The 19,266-nt window shown below is 41.8% G+C and overlaps 1 protein-coding gene across 1 annotated transcript in view; it reads right to left on the minus strand.

Moving 5' to 3' along the window:
• The window catches only part of WWTR1 (WW domain containing transcription regulator 1), a 119,886-nt gene that overhangs the window by 16,154 nt on the left and 84,466 nt on the right, over positions 1 to 19,266 (minus strand). Inside the window, exons 3-4 of the mRNA XM_069727625.1 lie at positions 12,039 to 12,244; positions 71 to 204 (exon numbers count right to left, since the gene is read on the minus strand). Coding sequence (XP_069583726.1) covers positions 71 to 204; positions 12,039 to 12,244 — 340 coding nt within the window. The remainder of the gene's footprint in view (positions 1 to 70; positions 205 to 12,038; positions 12,245 to 19,266) is intronic.

A 19,266-nucleotide genomic window follows, 5' to 3' on the forward strand; every position in this document is an offset into this window, starting at 1 on the left:
GAATGGAAGTTAGAAAATACGTATTATATTCTATATCTAGGCCATATCAACTTTGTAACGATCAACTTACCTGCTGAGGAAAGGGTCTGATCCATTGTTTGTTATGGATCTTATGTCCTGGGTCATGGTAGGGGGGCTTACTGTGTTTTGCACAGGGGCAATGTTTTCAGACTCCATTGGAATTTGTCGGCACAAAGCAGCTTCCTGGATAAAAAAAAATTAAAATTCAGGGCAAGATATAGACTTCTCATGTGCAAAGATTTATATAGATGATGAAATGATCACAAGCTCAGACGAAACTTCATTCAGACTGCTGTGTAGGTTACATATTATAATTAGGTTACACATGTTTACAGAAGTTACCGAGCCTCGTACAAGTGATTGGATTGCTTTAGTCCAGGATACTATATTTTAGTCAGACAAAAAAAAATCCAAAAGATTTATTAATTCAACAGAACACAAGTGAAGTGCCATAATAAGTTTCAATTCGTCCCAAAAACCTGGAAACAATGGGTGGGTGAAGCACAGAGGTGGTGCATCATCATCTCTTATACTTTGACAGACACATGAGTCACGGAGAGGGCGTCATAGAGGAAAGCATGGGAGTATCCGAGCACGTGCCCTGCGCTCACGTTATCTCAGTCTACCTATTTATGCTCCACTCATTAACATCATTATTCCACCCAGTTTTCTAGGCAGTACATCAATTATATTCTTTAATAGCAACCTTTCAGCATGATATATCTTTAAATAGTTTATTTGAAAGAAAGTTACAATAAAAAAATTAGTTCCTTTTTTTTTTTGGGGGGGGGGAGGACAATGAAGGTAACAATTAGTGATGAGCAACCTGCAGTAACCACCGATCAACCAAACCGCTGCATGACCAGCTCTATCCTCGCCTACTGTATCCTCACCCATCCCTTGTAGATTGTGAGCCTTCGCGGGCAGGGTCCTCTCTCCTCCTGTACCAGTTATGACTTGTATTGTTTAAGATTATTGTACTTGTTTATTATGCATACCCCTCCTCACATGTAAAGCGCCATGGAATAAATGGCGCTATAACAATAAATAATAATAATATACTCATTACTCGAGATTTCCCGAGCACGCTCGGGTGTCCTCCGAGTATTTTTTAGTTCTCGGAGATTTAGTTTTTATTGCCGCAGCTGAATGATTTACATCTGTTAGCCAGCTTAATTACATGTGGGGATTCCCTTGCAACCAGGCAACCCCCACATGTACTTATGCTGGCTAACAGATGTAAATCATTCAGCTGAGGCGCAGAAAACTAAATCTCCGAGCACTAAAAAATACTCGGAGGTCACCCAAGCGTGCTCGGAAAATCTCGAGTAACAAGAATATTCGCTCATCACTAGTAACAATCAAAACTGAATGGGTAATCCAATTTATGATTTTTTTCCATTTTTATTCTTTTTCTTGATGATCCGGAGTTGATCTACCATCAATGCTCATCAATGCCAATCAGTGGCTACAGCAGTTGCCTGCCATACTACCAGCATCTCCGCTTACTAAAGGAAGCCATAATGCCAGAAATACGGCACGACTGCTGCAGTGGTCACATGCTAGATGCATGTAAACAGTTGGTTCACGAAAAATCAAAAATGTCTTCAGAGCAGAACTTTGTATATAGAAATTGGGACTAAAACATTCCTGATTTATTCATGGACTGTTGGAATCATCACAACATGGGTGAGCAGCAGTGCCACACACATGTGCCATATTCTGCCGCTAAATCAGTGGAGTACCGCAGCCCCTTCACACAACACTGATGGCTTATCCAAAGGACACGGCAAGTGTTTTAATACCAGAAAAGCCTTTTATATTTCTAAAATTTTCATTCTCTACTCCTGTTCTTACCAAAGAAACTAATTAGTAAAATGTAAAGTTTTGCATCTCTTATCTAATCAACCTCACAAGAGAGCCATTGCTGTATAAGACACAAATAGACAAAATTAGCGCTTTAGGGCACATTATTATTATTTATTATTGTTATAGCGCCATTTATTCCATGGCGCTTTACATGTGAGGAGGAGTATACATAATAAAACAGGTACAATAATCTTGAACAATACAAGTCACAACTGGTACAGGAGGAGAGAGGACCCTGCCCGCGAATATGCACACTGAGCCTTTTGGAGCGGGTCCACGTCATAAGACACCTGAAAAATGGTTCACAAAATGCTTGAAAGACTCTTTCTATTGGAAAATAATTTTGTTTTCTTACATCCAGTTTTTGAGTGTTTTTCCTGTTTCAGGTATTGAAAATCACCTTGGTGGAAGAAAATTACTTATTTGAAGTGGAAAATGATCTGAAGTACGCATCAAAAGTTTCCAAAAAACTTTCCAATAAAATAAGGCTATGTTCACACATAGCATTTTTTTTTCTGCAGGCCAAAACCTGCGTAATTGCCAGTAAGGTTTTTGCACCAAGAACACAAGGAAATCTGATACCTGCGTTTTTTTGCTGTGTTTTGCACTTACAGGTGAAAACACGCTGCAAAAACGCTGAAAGAAGGGACATGCTACAGTTTGCAAAAATGCAACAGTTTTCCAAATCAGTCAGGAAAAAAAACCCAATGTGTGTGGTGCATGAGATTTCTGAAATCTCATAGCTTGTGCTGGTACTGTAAACCCAGTGTAAAAAAATGCAATAAAAACGCAACTTGTGAACAAACACTTGAAAAACCTCTTCAAAAGTGGGAAATAAAAAACTCTTGCAAAAATTCCCAAAAGAAGAAGAGTTTCCTGAAATGGAATCCACTATGAAACCTGTCGTTTTCACCACCTCAAAAACCTTCTGTGTGCACACAGCCATACATTTAATTATCAGAAGAGGGGACATTTATCATGGTCACAGTTATTATGAGTTCTATCGCAGAATCTTCAGAAGACACAAAAGGACAACGCTAATGTACAAGTAATACCAAACTCTCTGATGACAATCTATAGGTGGGAGCCCTTATGGGGAGCAGCTACATAACTGGAGGGGATTATTCTGGGTATCAGACTCTGCATCGTGGTATGTACACTCAGGACATAGCCAGAGGCTCTACATGGCTACCAACTCTCTGAAACTCCCCAGCTAGACCAAAGAGTGTCTCCAAGCTCCTGTACTGGGAGGTTTGAGCTCAGCACAGATGAGATAAGGATTGTATGACTTGGGGATGTGCTGCATTGGGGCTTATTTACTTGTCCTGCCTTGTGAATACAGCAGGAAAGGTCAACAAGCCAATACACATCCCAGCATTATGAGAGCACAATGAAAGCACAATACAAACATCAAGGGGGTCCACTTCTGCATAAACATATGAGGAGGGAGACTTTTTGCATGGCTGCACAGTATACAGCATGTACAAAGCATAGGGAAATTAACGAACTTTTGGCTATGTTCACATTTTTGGAAATTTCATTTGTTTGTTCTGTTTTTGGAATTAATGTCTAAGGCCGGTTTCACATTTGCGGTTGTGTCCGCAGCGTTTCTTCCGCAATTATCCGCATGCGTTGTGTTTTCCTATATTTAACATTAGGGACGCATGTGTCTGCGATCGGTTGCATTTTGCCGCGTGTGACGACGCAAGCGTCGTTTCGTCATCTGCGGTTTGGCGCGGTAAACGCTATATGTAGTAATTTTAGAGGGGTCAATTTGCCGCCTAGAAACGTATGCGGTTGTTAGTGCAAGGAATGCGGCAAAAGACTGCGCATGTCCAGGAACTGATTTAGACATGCCCACTAAAGACACACCCTCCTGGAAATATCAAACGCATGCGCATAAAAAAAGCGCAAACACATGTAAAAAAGCATGCAAACGCTGCGGTTCTTTTACCATCATGTGTAAGCTGATGCGGATAAAAAAATGCTGTGTTATCAGACGTTTGCATGCGTTTTTCTAGATTTTTCTATTCCTCAGAACCTAATAGAAAAATGTTGAATGTGAGAGTGACTGCAGACTTGTAGCCAAAGGCCGGAATATCACTTTGAGGCTACATTCCCACCATGAGGTTTGACAAGTTTTTTATGCTGCGTATTTCCAAAAAATTAATTAATTAAAGTAACCTATTTTACTTAATGGGTGCAGAAATGGTGCATAAAATCTGCAAAAGCTCATAGTGGGAATTTAGCCTATAGAGACCTCACATACTTTGCCCTGATTGAATACAAATATATTTCTTTTCATTACAATCAATATATTTTTCTAAAATAAAATGTTACGTAATGAAACCTACACAAGCTCAGGGTATGCAGTTTCCTAAGTGCTTGTATTTCTTAAAGGTGTACGGTTTTACTTTGAATTGACATCAGTGAAATAACACACCTTTAATCCAAATAATTAAGGTATTAAATAAACTGGGTAAACTAAGAATTGTTCATCCACACGCTAGCTCTCTCTGATTGTTCCTTGCATGGCAGCTTTAAGTCAGTAATAACTGTGTCGGCTCAGGGTCCATCTCTGGGTGTCATTGGATTGCACTGGAAATTCGCCTCATGAATGTGTTAGATAAAAATGCACTAGAGGTCTTAACAAGTTCAAACAAGTTTTTCTCCCTCTATTTTAAGCATTGCAGCAGCTGCTATTCCATTTTTTAATTCCGTGTTCCTTTCACAATCTGCTTGCTGGCCTAGAGCAGTAAAAGGGTTGCTAACCTAATAGCTAAACAAGTCTTTCCTAAACATTTCCTCCTAGTATGCCACCATATTTAATTTACTGGTCTAGCTGTGGTATATAAAGCAGCTTGTCTGTTAAAGGGAAGTTAACGCCAAACCTGGTAAAATAACTAAAATATGAAACCCATCAGGTACTCACCCTTTTTTGGTCCAGCGCCGCATCCTCCAGTTTCAGTGATTTGGCTACATCGGCTGATCTCAGGAGTTAGGTACAGCAGTCATATGTGCTGTCAACATGACCTCATCCCTGCATCTAAAACACTGAGACCAGAGCAACCGCGGAGAGCCATCTCTGGACCCAGGGAGGGTGAACATCCACTGTGTTTGTTATTTTAGTTATTTCACAGTGTGGGATCCAATTTCCTGAAAGTGGACAATCCTTTAAAGCCCACATACACAATAGATAACTGTGACCGAACAATCATTCTGCGGACAAATATCTACCCCCTTACACAAGAAGGATTGGTCGAGATCTCCTGTGTCCTATATGAGAGAGATTCTGCAAGCACACATCCGAGAAACGCGCGTTGGGGCGTCTGTGGTACTGTGGATGGGCGTCTACACTGCAATATGGGTAAGCTTTAACATACATACTTTTTGGTTGTCTGAATGGCTATTATGGTCGTTACCATATGCACTTTATTACCTGCCTGACATCCTGGGTCTTTTTAGGACCCACTTAATGTACTACTATTTCGTTAGCCGCAGCCTGTTACTATTCCACTCCACCACTCATTCTTACTTAAGTATTTTCCTCCTTAACCCTTGATTCATGTTTCTTTGTTATATGTATTGACTTTTGAATAAAAATTGCTATTTTATATACCTCTCTCGAGTGGCGTGCTCTGGATACTTTGCATTCGCTTTCTAGGCTCTGTCATCTTATGTTGTAAATTTCACAACGAACGTAAAATGTGTGGGAAAATCTGTAGCACGGTGTTTTTTTTTCCTCTGTGGTTTTTCTGCTGTGGAAACTCTCCAACGGATACAACCACAAAAAGAAAATGCTGAGGATTTATTGAATATGTTAACTTTTCCTTTGCATACACAGCATGAATTGACACAATGCACTTTTCAAATCTGCAGTGCTGCTCAATTCAAGCTGTGGATTTTTTCTGCAGTGTGAATAAGATTTTGGAAAATGCCATCCACAATGCTGCTACTGTGTGACATAGTGTATTTTGTGTCCAGAAAATCCAGGTGGGAAATCTTCTGTGTATTCAATCCCAGTGTGTAAATAGTTATATAGTTACAATCGACCCTAGTGCACACAGAGCTCAGTTACATCAGGAGAAGAAAAACATGGGTCCAGTAAGTTCAACCTCTCTCCGCTGGTTATACATTCTCTAGCACTGGATTATTTATAACCACAATGCCATTTGTTGTGAGAAAACCATCAGGCCTTTTTATAAATATTGTGCCAAGTCATTTGTATTGACCACACATGTATTTATACAGAAACCGTATTTTTCGTGTTATAAGACGCACCGGACCATAAGACGCACCCCAAGAATTTTTAACCTGTCAGCAGGATCAGGCATGTCAGGGGCCACAGGTGCTTCTTACAGTCCGAATGTTGGAGGAGCGGGATCACAGGAGGCAGGAGCAGAGTCACATTTATATAATTTGACAGCAGGAGTTGGGCTATGCGATGCTGCCGACCTTGGGCAAGGAGGAAGGGGTGTCCTGGTGGTGCGAGGCCGGTGCGGAGTCCCTGGTGCGCACATTGATCTTCCGATGGTCTTCAGTAAAATGGCGCCGGAGGTGGAAAATGTGGAGATTGAGATCTCAGCTCTACATTGAGCCAAGATCTAAATCTGTGCATGAGTAGACAACCGGCACCATTTTCCTGACGCTGACTGCAAATTTTTCTCCCAAATTTCGGAGAAAAAAGTGGGTCTTATAGTCTAAAACATATGGAAAATGAGACTGCCTATGAGGCGTCTTTTTTTCTAAGGTAAACAAGCCCAACTTTTCCAACCTCTCATCATAGGAGAGGCCTTTCATCCCATGTAATAGTCGCCTTTGAACTGACTCTACGTCCCAATACCCTATTATAATGTGGAGTCCAAAAACTGGGTCTCATAATCGCGTTGTGGCATCTATTATTTTATTATTAAAAACAAAATCTCCTACTCATTAGGGCTTACTCACAAGTCAGTATTTGGTCAGTAAGTTGCATCAGTGTTTTCATACCAAAACCAGAAGTAGAACTTACAGAGAAAAACTAAAATTGAAAGCTTGACACCTGTTCTGTGTTTTGGAGACACTGATGGTTTTGGCATATAAATACTGATTAAATACTGATTAAAACTACTGATGTGTGAATAAAGCCTAAGGCCTCTTTCACACTTCCGTCTTTTCAGATCCGTCACAATCCGTCGATTTTTGAGAATGCAGGATCCTGCAAAAAATCTCTCTCTCTCTCTCTCTCGTCCCCGGACATTAAATTCCCGGAATTTCTGTACGACGGATCTGTCATTACACTGGATCCGTCGCACACGTTTTTACCTATTTTCATGACGTCCGTCGATACGTCATTTTGCTGCCCCATGACGGACCCCAGAAAACGGAAGTGTGAAAGTAGCCTAACACGGAAAAAAAATGAACAGGACTTGAGTGACATATGGATAGCTTTCAAGGGCATTGCAGTTATTTGACAGTCATTCACTTGATTAGCAATTTTGATATGCAAACTAGATAAAAATAGGACAAGTCCCCAAAATAAATTAATTTGTGAACAAGCCCTATAGATTATAATGGCCATGTATTCTATATGTGATAAACGCAGACAAAACATGTACGTGAAAACGTAGGATGTGCAAGTGGGGCTTTAAAGAAGGAATCATTCTGACTGATCTTTTTTTTTTTTTTTTAAAAAAGAAGCAATACAAAGGCAAGTCCGAATTCTGATAATGGATTGTCCAAGGAGGAGAATGCTAAAGATATCTTAATGTCCTGAAGGCAATCTCTGTGCCACTATATGGCACAAGTATGTAGCCATAGATGTTTTGCTCTAGAAGCAATGTTTGTAGAAAGATTAGCTCCATAATACGATATCCAACTGACCATGGCACAACCTTCTGTCTAAGATTCGTATGGAAAACCTTTGTCTGAAATCGGAGGTGACCTGAGAAACAGCAGGGTTCCACACAGGCCTATTGCATTATTACTATTCTGTACAACTCGTCCAATATAATCAGGCACATAAGCCAAGGTGAAATGATCTCGAAACTGGGACTTTTGCAAAATGACAGCTCTTAGCATACCGTAACAGCTGGAACTGTACATTTGCACATAAACATAGTTTAGCTAACTTCCAGAGGGAGTCTGAGACTTCACCTAGCAAGAGGCAAATCTCCTGAATGTGGTATTTTCTCTCAGCTGGGTGTGTCTGCTCCTTGCACAGCAGCTGTCAGGGCTGGAGTGGTTGGCTACTCGCTGCTGTCAGGCTAAAAAGAGCCCGGAGAGACCTGCCAAAGGAATTCCACACCCTTTCACCCAAAACCTTCCGCCTCATTCCAGTTACTTAGCAACCGCTCCAGGTACTAACTCAGCATTTTTCTGGACAGGTTACATTAAGGATAAAACAGCAAGAACGAAGGATTAGCAATGCGGTGGTTTTGTAATGTGGGAAGAAGGACGACGGCTGGTACATATACGTCAAGTAACTCCAATAATGGGGTCTTTTCAAGAACGTTAAATCTGGAAACCTGCATGTGTCAAGTATAAAGCAATTACACATCTGCTCCCAGAAACTAAGGAGTAAACATAAATCATATTTCTACAGATAATGACCAGGACAGGATGACATCTCTAAGATGACCTAATGGTAATAAAAAAGTGGTTGCATGTGCCCCAGTGTGCATTCCTCCCCCAATCAGGGGCCAAAAGTAAAGGTGCCCCATGCTAAGGAGATGGTCCTGTATCTCAGAGTTCTTCACTAAAGGTACCTTCACACTAAACGATATCGCTAGCAATCCGTGACGTTGCAGCGTCCTCGCTAGCGATATCGTTTAGTTTGACACACAGCAGTGATCAGAATCCTGCTGTGATGTCGTTGGTCGGGGCTAGAGGGCCAGACCTTTCTTTGGTCGCTGGCTCTCCCGCTGACATCGCTGAATCGGCGTGTGTGACACCGATTCAGCGATGTCTTCGCTGGTAACCAGGGTAAACATCGGGTTACTAAGCGCAGGGCCGCGCTTAGTAACCCGATGTTTACCCTGGTTACCATCCTAAAAGTAAAAAAAACAAACGCTACATACTTACCTTCCGCTGTCTGTCTCCGGCGCTGTGCTTCTCTGTACTGGCTGTGAGCACAGCGGCCGGAAAGCAGAGCGTTGACGTCACCGCTCTGCTTTCCGGCTGCCCGGCGCTCACAGCCAGAGCAGAGAAGCAAAGCGCCGGGGACAGACAGCGGTAGGTAAGTATGTAGCGTTTGTTTTTTTTACTTTTAGGATGGTAACCAGGGTAAACATCGGGTTACTAAGCGCGGCCCTGCGCTTAGTAACCCGATGTTTACCCTGGTTACCGGCATCGTTGGTCGCTGGAGAGCGGTCTGTGTGACAGCTCTCCAGCGACCAAACAGCGATGCTGCAGCGATCCGGATCGTTGTCTGGATCGCTGCAGCGTCGTTTAGTGTGAAGGTACCTTTAGTCTTTCTGCCCAAGAAACTTAATGACCTACAAGATGGAGACATCACCAGACAGGGCAACAAATCATATTGTGGTGCCTGCTAAAGTCATAGTTAAAATGTTAATTTATCCATGAAGCTGAAAGCGTCTCTGATGTAGACACAGGTGATAGTAAAACCAAGGTTTGCCGCCCAACCTTATAAGTCAGTAGTGGTTAGCTTCTGCTGCCTTTATGGCGTCATGAGGTCTACACACGTGGTTATACTTTGGGTATAAGGGGATAAGGAGCAATGCAGACAAGGATGGGGATAAGGAGCCATGCAGACAAGGATGGGGATAAGGAGCCATGCAGACAAGGATGGGGATATGGAGCCATGCAGACAAGGATGGGGATATGGAGCCATGCAGACAAGGATGGGGATAAGGAGCCATGCAGACAAGGATGGGGATAAGGAGCCATGCAGACAAGGATGGGGATAAGGAGCCATGCAGACAAGGATGGGGATATGGAGCCATGCAGACAAGGATGGGGATGAGGAGCCATGCAAACCAGGATAGGGATGAAGAGATATGCATACCAGATTAGGGAACAATGCATATCTGGCTTATACTTGAGTCAATAAGTTTTCCCAGTTTTTCATGGCAAAATTAGGTGCCTCGGCTTATACTCAGGTAGGCTTATACACGAGTATATATGGTAATTAAAAACCTTTTATTGAAAATTGGTCTCGGCACCGGTTTACAATCTGCTGTCTATCTGACTTTTCTAAAGAAAAAATGACTGTAATCCCTTTTAAAAGTATTGTCCAGGTTTGAGATGAAAGTCGGATTTTGTGCACATTTTGTTCAGATTTCGCCTGCGTTTTTACACCTGCGGATGCCTATAAAGGAATAGGTATAAAACGCTGCGGAATCCGCATAAAGAATTGACATGCTGTGGAAAATAAACTGCTGCGTTTCTGTGCAGAATTTTCCGCAGCATGGGCACAGCGGATTTGGTTTTCCATAAGTTTACATGGTACTGTACACCGCATGGAAAACTGCTGCGGATCTGCATCCAAATCCGCAACGTGTACACATTGAGGCTATGTGCACACGTCAGGATTTTTTCCTGACATAATCCTGAGAATTCTGCCAGAAATCCGCGTGTTTTTGTCGCGCGGATTTCTCGCGGAATTTGCGCATTTTTTGCGTGGATTTTTTGCGTTTTTTATTTTTATTTTCCGAAATGTCCTTTTTGATAGGAAATCCGCAAAAAATCCGCAAAAAGATAGAGCATGTCCGGATTTTTTGCGGTATGCGTTTTTTTTGCGGAAAAAAACGCTAACATCTGCACAAAAAATGTGGAATGCATTCTAAATGATAGGAAGCATAATGTTAGCGTTTTTTTAGCGGATTTATAGCATTTTTATGGCGAAATTCCGCAAAAAAAACGCTAAAAATCCGGACGTGTGCACATAGCCTGAGACTCTGCCTACAGTCCTGCCCCAGAGAATGAGTATCTCTTTAACTGAAAACTTCTAACACTGATTACACAAGAACCACAAGATGGTTTTCATCACCCCAGGTATCATGTTAATCAGTTTAACAGCGCCAGCCTGACAGTGTATATAATTTTCTTAGCAAAATCCTGCTGACAGGTTTGCTTTTAAAGCCCCCGTCACACAAAGCGAGATCGCTAGCGAGATCGCTGCTGAGTCACAAGTTTTGTGACGCAACAGCGACCTCAGTAGCGATCTCGCTATGTGTGACACGTAGCAGCGACCAGGCCCCTGCTGTGAGATCGCTGGTCGTGTCGGAATGACCTGGACCTTTTTTTGATCGTTGAGGTCCTGCTGGGTAGCACACATCGCTGTGTTTGACACCTTACCAACGACCTCGTTGACAGGACGTCCCTCATTGAGGTCTGAATCGTCATGAAATAGCTGCCATGTGACATCGTTGTACAGGTCGCTACAGGTCGCCGCATCGCTGCTGCGTCGTTGGGGAGATCGCACTGTGTGACATCTCACCAGCGACCACATAGCGACGCAGCAACGATCCCTGACAGGTCGTATCGTTGTCGGGATCGCTTTAGCGTCGCTAAGTGTGACGGGGCCTTAAGGTCAAAAGCAATAATTGAAGAATTATTACATGTACTTAGTATTATTTGTGTTTTCATTAATAGAGTGAAGCTACAAGTAGACATATGAATTACTGATTATTGGAGAATTGGTTAATGGGTACAAACTCAATTACAGTTCTATAAACCTTTCCCCCTGTAATTTATTTAAACTCCATTTTACAATAAGTAGTTCTGCTACAATTAAACAGCTGCCACTGTATTGATACCAAACTAAATCTGATCATCACATTGCTGTAACATACTGTATATCACAATATAGAATATGTTTGGTGATCAGCTGGCGTGCCGCATGAATGCTAGCGACATTGGGCGCAACACTGTACAGTTCAATACATATGTAGGCTGTACTACAAGTTGTGTGTTGTGGACTCTATAAAACAGTAACAGTATATCATCATTGTTTCTATCTCTCCCTAAAATTGTACTATCCCTATACTAGTCACCTTGACCATGTTGGGGGCGTAACCGGCTTCATCTAAGGGGCCATCTAGTTATAAGGAACAGGTGCATGTCTTTTTATCTGCATTGTAACCATGGTGGCATAAGACTTTGTAACACTGAAACACCACTACCCATACATGACACTATGCATTCACCTGTCTTAACAACTCTTCTTGTCTCATTCTGATCCGTTCCCTTTCCATTTGGATTCTCTGGAGTCTGAGTTTCTGTTGCTGCTGTTGTTGGGTGGTGAGCGCATTGGGCAAATTGATTAGGGCAGCTTGATGACTCTGGGAAGGGTGAGTCTGTTGTGATATGGCTGGGTTGGAAGCCATCTGTTGCTGATGCTGATGATTCAGAACTAGAATAGAAGGAAGATGGGTCAATCAGAGATAACTAAATATTCATGTGTGATAATGTTTATGGAAACTTCCATTATAAAAAACAGTACTAACAATAATCTATGAAACAATGAACTGTAGAAATCATGGGGTGTACTCAGAGTAAAGGCTGTAACGTGAAACATGTAGCGTATAATTGTCTAGGAGGATAAAAGAGTTCACAGATCAAAACAGGAATTATTTTCCCTTCCATTCCATTTATTTTTAGCTTAAAATTATAAAAAAAATTTTTTTTCTAACAGTAGTTAAAGAAGAGGTGATCAAAGTGCAAGTATTGTGGACACTTCCACGAGCAAAGCTCTCAGGAATGGTAGACAATGAAAAAAGTCGTGATGAAGACACCTAACTATCATCTGCCTGTTGTAATGGTGTTTTGTGTGTGCCACAAATAAGGGACACGTTATATGGGTTCTTATGTGATCGTATGCATGAGAATCATGATAGTCTGATGCCATGAACACTCCAGACCAGACTTAAAGGAGTTCTCCCACCTCAGAATGTTATGGTTTATTGTTAGGATTTAACATTCCATCATTAGCACTAAAGTTTTATATCACATACGAAATTAACCAAAATACTTATGCCATGCAGTGCTTTACATGTATGATGTTCCCATGTAAACAAGGCTGCCTAGTGGGTATAGGGTTTACAATAGATATTCATAAGGCAAGCACTGACAGGTAAAGCGAAAACAAACATATGGTTTATTAATAAAGTTTTGGCAGGCACAGAACAGAAGACGCTTTGTGATATTACAAGTAATAATAATAATTATGTGTTCAAGCTAGAATAGAACTTAATGCATTCATTTACATAAGCTGATGGGCTAGAGTTACGTCTTTGTAGAATCAACAAGGAAACACTTTGCGTGTCCCCAGGCCACCCACCAAAGACGCATACAATCCGAACCTCAGCTAATCCCAGCCACATATTTCTCTTGAATTTGAAACTATATCTATGGGAGTGACCAAATAATTAAATTGCTCCCTGGAAAGCTGGAAAACAAACAACACATGGAAAGTTCTCAAAAGGGACCTTTCTTAGTGGTGCACTGCTTCTTAATCCTACTGCAGGGAAAGCAGCGAGCATGCCCAAAGCGGACTCTCCTTCTCTCACATTTCTTGACCACTGTTGGCCATTTTGCTTGGGTGCAGTACTGGACCCCCTTTTCCTTGAACACACATGATAGTTGTCAGCGGTCGGAATAAATCTTGAATGTATTTAGATCCCTTACACACACATTATACGAGGATACTTTTACCTCTATCTGTCAACCACTTTTCTATTACTTTGGCTTGCATGACAAACTCTATGTGACTACAGACTTGTGAATCCTCACAGAGTGCAGTACTCCGGGAGCAGAGGCTGCGATTTGTATAGTTCCGAAAAGACTGTGTCCTGTTTTGCTCAATAAACTTGCATTGAGCAAGGCCGTGTCCATCTAATCGGCACATGACCGAATGTATGGGAATCATGTATGCGGTCACGCGCCCGCCACTCCCGATGCTGACACCAGAGAGTCTTCACAGCTTGCTGTGCTCACGATGTGAGGATTCACATGTCTACAGTCACATAGAGTGACTGTAGACTTGTACCCTAAGGTCAGACAAGCCCTTTAAATCTATTATCATTTTGACATCAATGGTTGATTTTCACTTTGATGAAGTTTTCCAACTGTGCTTCTTACATTGAAATAAATAGACCCACAAAGTCTATTTTTCACACCATGTTAGCAGTTTATGCACTGGGAAGGCGCTAAGTGCATACGTTTCACAGATCCTTATTTCTAAAAAGACAGAGGCTAAAAGTTTGTCCTTTGGCCTCCATCTGATCAGTATATGTCGGTGTGTTAGTTCATTGGCTGCTCCAGACTACCAGGGGTGTAGCTGTTGTGGATGCAGGGGATGCTCGCCAGCCTCGGCCATGGAGCCCCATTGGCTTATAAGAAGAAACCAATATGATTGAAGATCTGGTATCAATGGGGTCTCTGTTGGAGATTTTGCATTGAGGTTCATGAGCTACAAAATAACATCACTGAAGACTGAGCCATTTCATTCATAACAATGCATTTAGCCTGAAATGTCGCTCCACGTTACAGCATTAATCACAGGCATAAGTCTGATGTAGGGGGTAAATGATTCTATGCTCTGCAGACCTGTGGGGAAGAAATCTTATGAGAATCCATCATGGTCTCAATCCTTCACATCCATTGTTCTAGTGATTTCAGCATTGAGAGGGGATGTCGGACAATGGACTTTGTCCAAGCAGGTTACCGTGTTAATGTGAAAGAATTTAATTACAAAAATTGAACCAAACAAAATTAATGACAATTGAAAATCTTTTCAAGTAATAACTTATAAAATGTTGAAACTGTTGGATAATTTTAGAGGCATTTATGTGATGAAATCCATGATTTAGTAGATAACTATAAGGCCGGCTTCACACTCAGCGTATGAAAATACGGTCCGTATATTACGGCCGTAATACGCTGAAATGTCCCGAAAATAGTGGTCTGTAGCTCCTCCGTAGGCAGGGTGTGTCAGCGTTTTTTGCGCATGGCATCCTCCGTATGTAATCCGTATGGCATCCGTACTGCGTGGTTTTCTCGCAGGCTTGCAAAACCAACATACCGCTATAGAAATGATCCATGTGTCCCAAAAAGAAAAAAAAATATATATATATACAGTGGGGCAAAAAAGTATTTAGTCAGTCAGCAATAGTGCAAGTTCCACCACTTAAAAAGATGAGAGGTGTCTGTAATTTACATCATAGGTAGACCTCAACTATGGGAGACAAACTGAGAAAAAAAAATCCAGAAAATCACATTGTCTGTTTTTTTAACATTTTATTTGCATATTATGGTGGAAAATAAGTATTTGGTCAGAAACAAAATTTCATCTCAATACTTTGTAATATATCCTTTGTTGCCAATGACAGAGGTCAAACGTTTTCTGTAAGTCTTCACAAGGTTGCCACACACTGTTGTTGGTATGTTGGCCCATTCCTCCATGCAGATCTCCTCTAGAGCAGTGATGTTTTTGGCTTTTCGCTTGGCAACACGGACTTTCAACTCCCTCCAAAGGTTTTCTATAGGGTTGAGATCTGGAGACTGGCTAGGCCACTCCAGGACCTTGAAATGCTTCTTACGAAGCCACTCCTTCGTTGCCCTGGCGGTGTGCTTTGGATCATTGTCATGTTGAAAGACCCAGCCACGTTTCATCTTCAATGCCCTTGCTGATGGAAGGAGGTTTGCACTCAAAATCTCACGATACATGGCCCCATTCATTCTTTCATGTACCCGGATCAGTCGTCCTGGCCCCTTTGCAGAGAAACAGCCCCAAAGCATGATGTTTCCACCACCATGCTTTACAGTAAGTATGGTGTTTGATGGATGCAACTCAGTATTCTTTTTCCTCCAAACATGACAAGTTGTGTTTCTACCAAACAGTTCCAGTTTGGTTTCATCAGACCATAGGACATTCTCCCAAAACTCCTCTGGATCATCCAAATGCTCTCTAGCAAACTTCAGACGGGCCTGGACATGTACTGGCTTAAGCAGTGGGACACGTCTGGCACTGCAGGATCTGAGTCCATGGTGGCGCAGTGTGTTACTTATGGTAGGCCTTGTTACAATGGTCCCAGCTCTCTGCAGTTCATTCACTAGGTCCCCCCGTGTGGTTCTGGGATTTTTGCTCACCGTTCTTGTGATCATTTTGACCCCACGGGGTGGGATTTTGCGTGGAGCCCCAGATCGAGGGAGATTATCAGTGGTCTTGTATGTCTTCCATTTTCTAATTATTGCTCCCACTGTTGATTTCTTCACTCCAAGCTGGTTGGCTATTGCAGATTCAGTCTTCCCAGCCTGGTGCAGGGCTACAATTTTGTTTCTGGTGTCCTTTGACAGCTCTTTGGTCTTCACCATAGTGGAGTTTGGAGTCAGACTGTTTGAGGGTGTGCACAGGTGTCTTTTTATACTGATAACAAGTTTAAACAGGTGCCATTACTACAGGTAATGAGTGGAGGAAAGAGGAGACTCTTAAAGAAGAAGTTACAGGTCTGTGAGAGCCAGAAATCTTGATTGTTTGTTTCTGACCAAATACTTATTTTCCACCATAATATGCAAAAAAAATGATAAAAAAACAGACAATGTGATTTTCTGGATTTTTTTTTCTCAGTTTGTCTCCCATAGTTGAGGTCTACCTATGATGTAAATTACAGACGCCTCTCATCTTTTTAAATGGTGGAACTTGCATTATTGCTGACTGACTAAATACTTTTTTGCCCCACTGTATACTGTATATGTATATATATATATATATATATGTCATTAGACATTTATATGTATATATATTAATATTTTTTCCAGCGCTATACAGCTTGAAAGCCGGTAATTCAATTACCGGCTTTTTCTTTCTCCTTCCTAAAACCCGACATGATTTGAGACATGGTTTACATACAGTAAACCATGTCTTCTCTCCATTTTTTTTGCAGATTCCACACTACTAATGTCAGTAGAGTGTATCTGCAAAATTTGGCCGTTCTAGCTCTTAAAATAAAGGGTTAAATGGCGGAAAAAATTGGCGTGGGCTCCCGCGCAATTTTCTCCGCCAGAGTAGTAAAGCCAGTGACTGAGGGCAGATATTAATAGCCTGGAGAGGGTCCATGGTTATTGGCCCCCCCCCTGGCTAAAAATATCTGCCCCCAGCCACCCCAGAAAAGGCACATCTGGAAGATGCGCCTATTCTGGCACTTGGCCACTCTCTTCCCATTCCCGTGTAGTGGTGGGATATGGGGTAATGAAGGGTTAATGCCACCTTGCTATTGTAAGGTGACATTAAGCCTAATTAATAATGGAGAGGCGTCAATTATGACACCTATCCATTATTAATCCAATTGTAGTAAAGGGTTAAATAAAACACAAACACATTATTTAAAATTATTTTAATGAAATAAAAACAATGGTTGTTGGAGTATTTTATTCTACGCCCAATCCAGTCACTGAAGACCCTCGTTCTGTGAAAGAAAAAACATAATAAACCAACAATATACTTACCCTCCGCAGATCTGTAACGTCCAACGATGTAAATCCTTCTGAAGGGGTTAAAACCTTTTGCAGCAAGGAGCTTTGCTAATGCAATGCTACTCCTCGCTGCAAAACCCCGGGGAATGAGTGTAAATATAGATCAATGAGCTATATTTAGCTTCATTTGCGGTGAGGCGCCCTCTGCTGGATGTTCATAGATCGTGGGAACTTTCCTAGAAAGCTCCCAGGCTTTCTAGGTAAGTTCCCACGATCTAGGAACAGCCAGCAGAGGGCGCCTCACCGCAAATGAAGCTAAATATAGATCATTGATCTATATTTAGCCTCATTCCCAGGGGTTTTGCAGCAAGGAGCAGCCTGCATTAGCGGAACTCCTTGCTGCAAAATGTTTTAACCCCTTCAGAAGGATTTACATCGTTGGACGTTACAGATCTGCGGAGGGTAAGGATATTGTTGGTTTATTATGTTTTTTTTTTGTAACAGAACGAGGGTCTTCAGTGACTGGATTGGGCGTAGAATAAAATACTCCAACAACCATTGTTTTTATTTCATTAAAATAATTTTAAATAATGTGTTTGTGTTTTATTTAACCCTTTACTACTATTGGATTAATAATGGATAGGTGTCATAATTGACGCCTCTCCATTATTAATCTGGCTTAATGTCACCTTACAATAGCAAGGTGGCATTAACCCTTCATTACCCCATATCCCACCGCTACACGGGAATGGGAAGAGAGTGGCCAAGTGCCAGAATAGGCACATCTTCCAGATGTGCCTTTTCTGGGGTGGCTGGGGGCAGGTGTTTTTAGCCAGGGGGGGGGCCAATAACCGTGGACCCTCTCCAGGCTATTAATATCTGCCCTCAGTCACTGGCTTTACTACTCTGGCGGAGAAAATTGCGCGGGAGCCCACGCCAATTTTTTCCGCCATTTAACCCTTTATTTTAAGAACTAGAACGGCCAAATTTTGCAGATACACACTACTGACATTAGTAGTGTGGAATCTGCAAAAAAAAGGGAGAGAAGACATGGTTTACTGTATGTAAACCATGTCTCAAATCATGTCGGGTTTTAGGAAGGAGAAAGAAAAAGCCGGTAATTGAATTACCGGCTTTTTGCTATATCGCGGCTGTATGAAGTAAGAATATATATACATATATGTGTCTCACTGACATATATATATATATACCTATTCTATGTGTACATATTTATTCTACCTATTCTAATGTCAGCTGTCAGTGTGATTTTACTGTACACCGCACTGAATTACCGGCTTTTCTCTCTAACACCGCTGCGTATTCCTCGCAAGTCACACTGCTGGTCCGTGTGTAATCCGTATTTTTGGGGCTTCCATAGACTTTCATTGGCGTTTTATTTGCGCAATACAGTGACAAACGCAGCATGCTGCGATTTTCTACGGCCGTAGAAAGCCGTATAATACTGTTCAGTTTAATACGGCACATAGGAGCAGGGGCATAGAGAATAATTGTGCCGTATGTTTTGCGAGTTTTACGGACGTAGTTTCTGCACTCCTACGTCCGTAAAACTCGCAAGTGTGACGCCGGCCTTAAATTATTGTCATCAGTATGAGCGTCACATAAGTTACAGTGCTATATTCATATAAAGAAGGGCGTCATATAATCAATGTGCAAAAAAAAAATGAAATGTGATAAGACTTTTATGGAAACGTCAATTCTGAATGATGGGATAGAAGCAGTATTTTATAGGAGCAGTCGGCAGTGGTACTAATGAGGAGATGACCCACAGCCAGGTGCTAACCTGACAGATTGTCTTCTACTGAGGATTCATTCTGCTTGTGTCAGCAGGCTGAATTCAGCGGAGAGCCATTTTCATCCCTCCTACCCACCATTTGTTTGTCTTCACGTTAACTTATAAGAACTATCCAATGTCAGGTGTCAGACAGTAGAGAACCTGATGGA

Source organism: Ranitomeya imitator, chromosome 5, assembly GCF_032444005.1.
Source record: "Ranitomeya imitator isolate aRanImi1 chromosome 5, aRanImi1.pri, whole genome shotgun sequence".
In the NCBI taxonomy this organism is placed as follows: domain Eukaryota; kingdom Metazoa; phylum Chordata; class Amphibia; order Anura; family Dendrobatidae; genus Ranitomeya; species Ranitomeya imitator.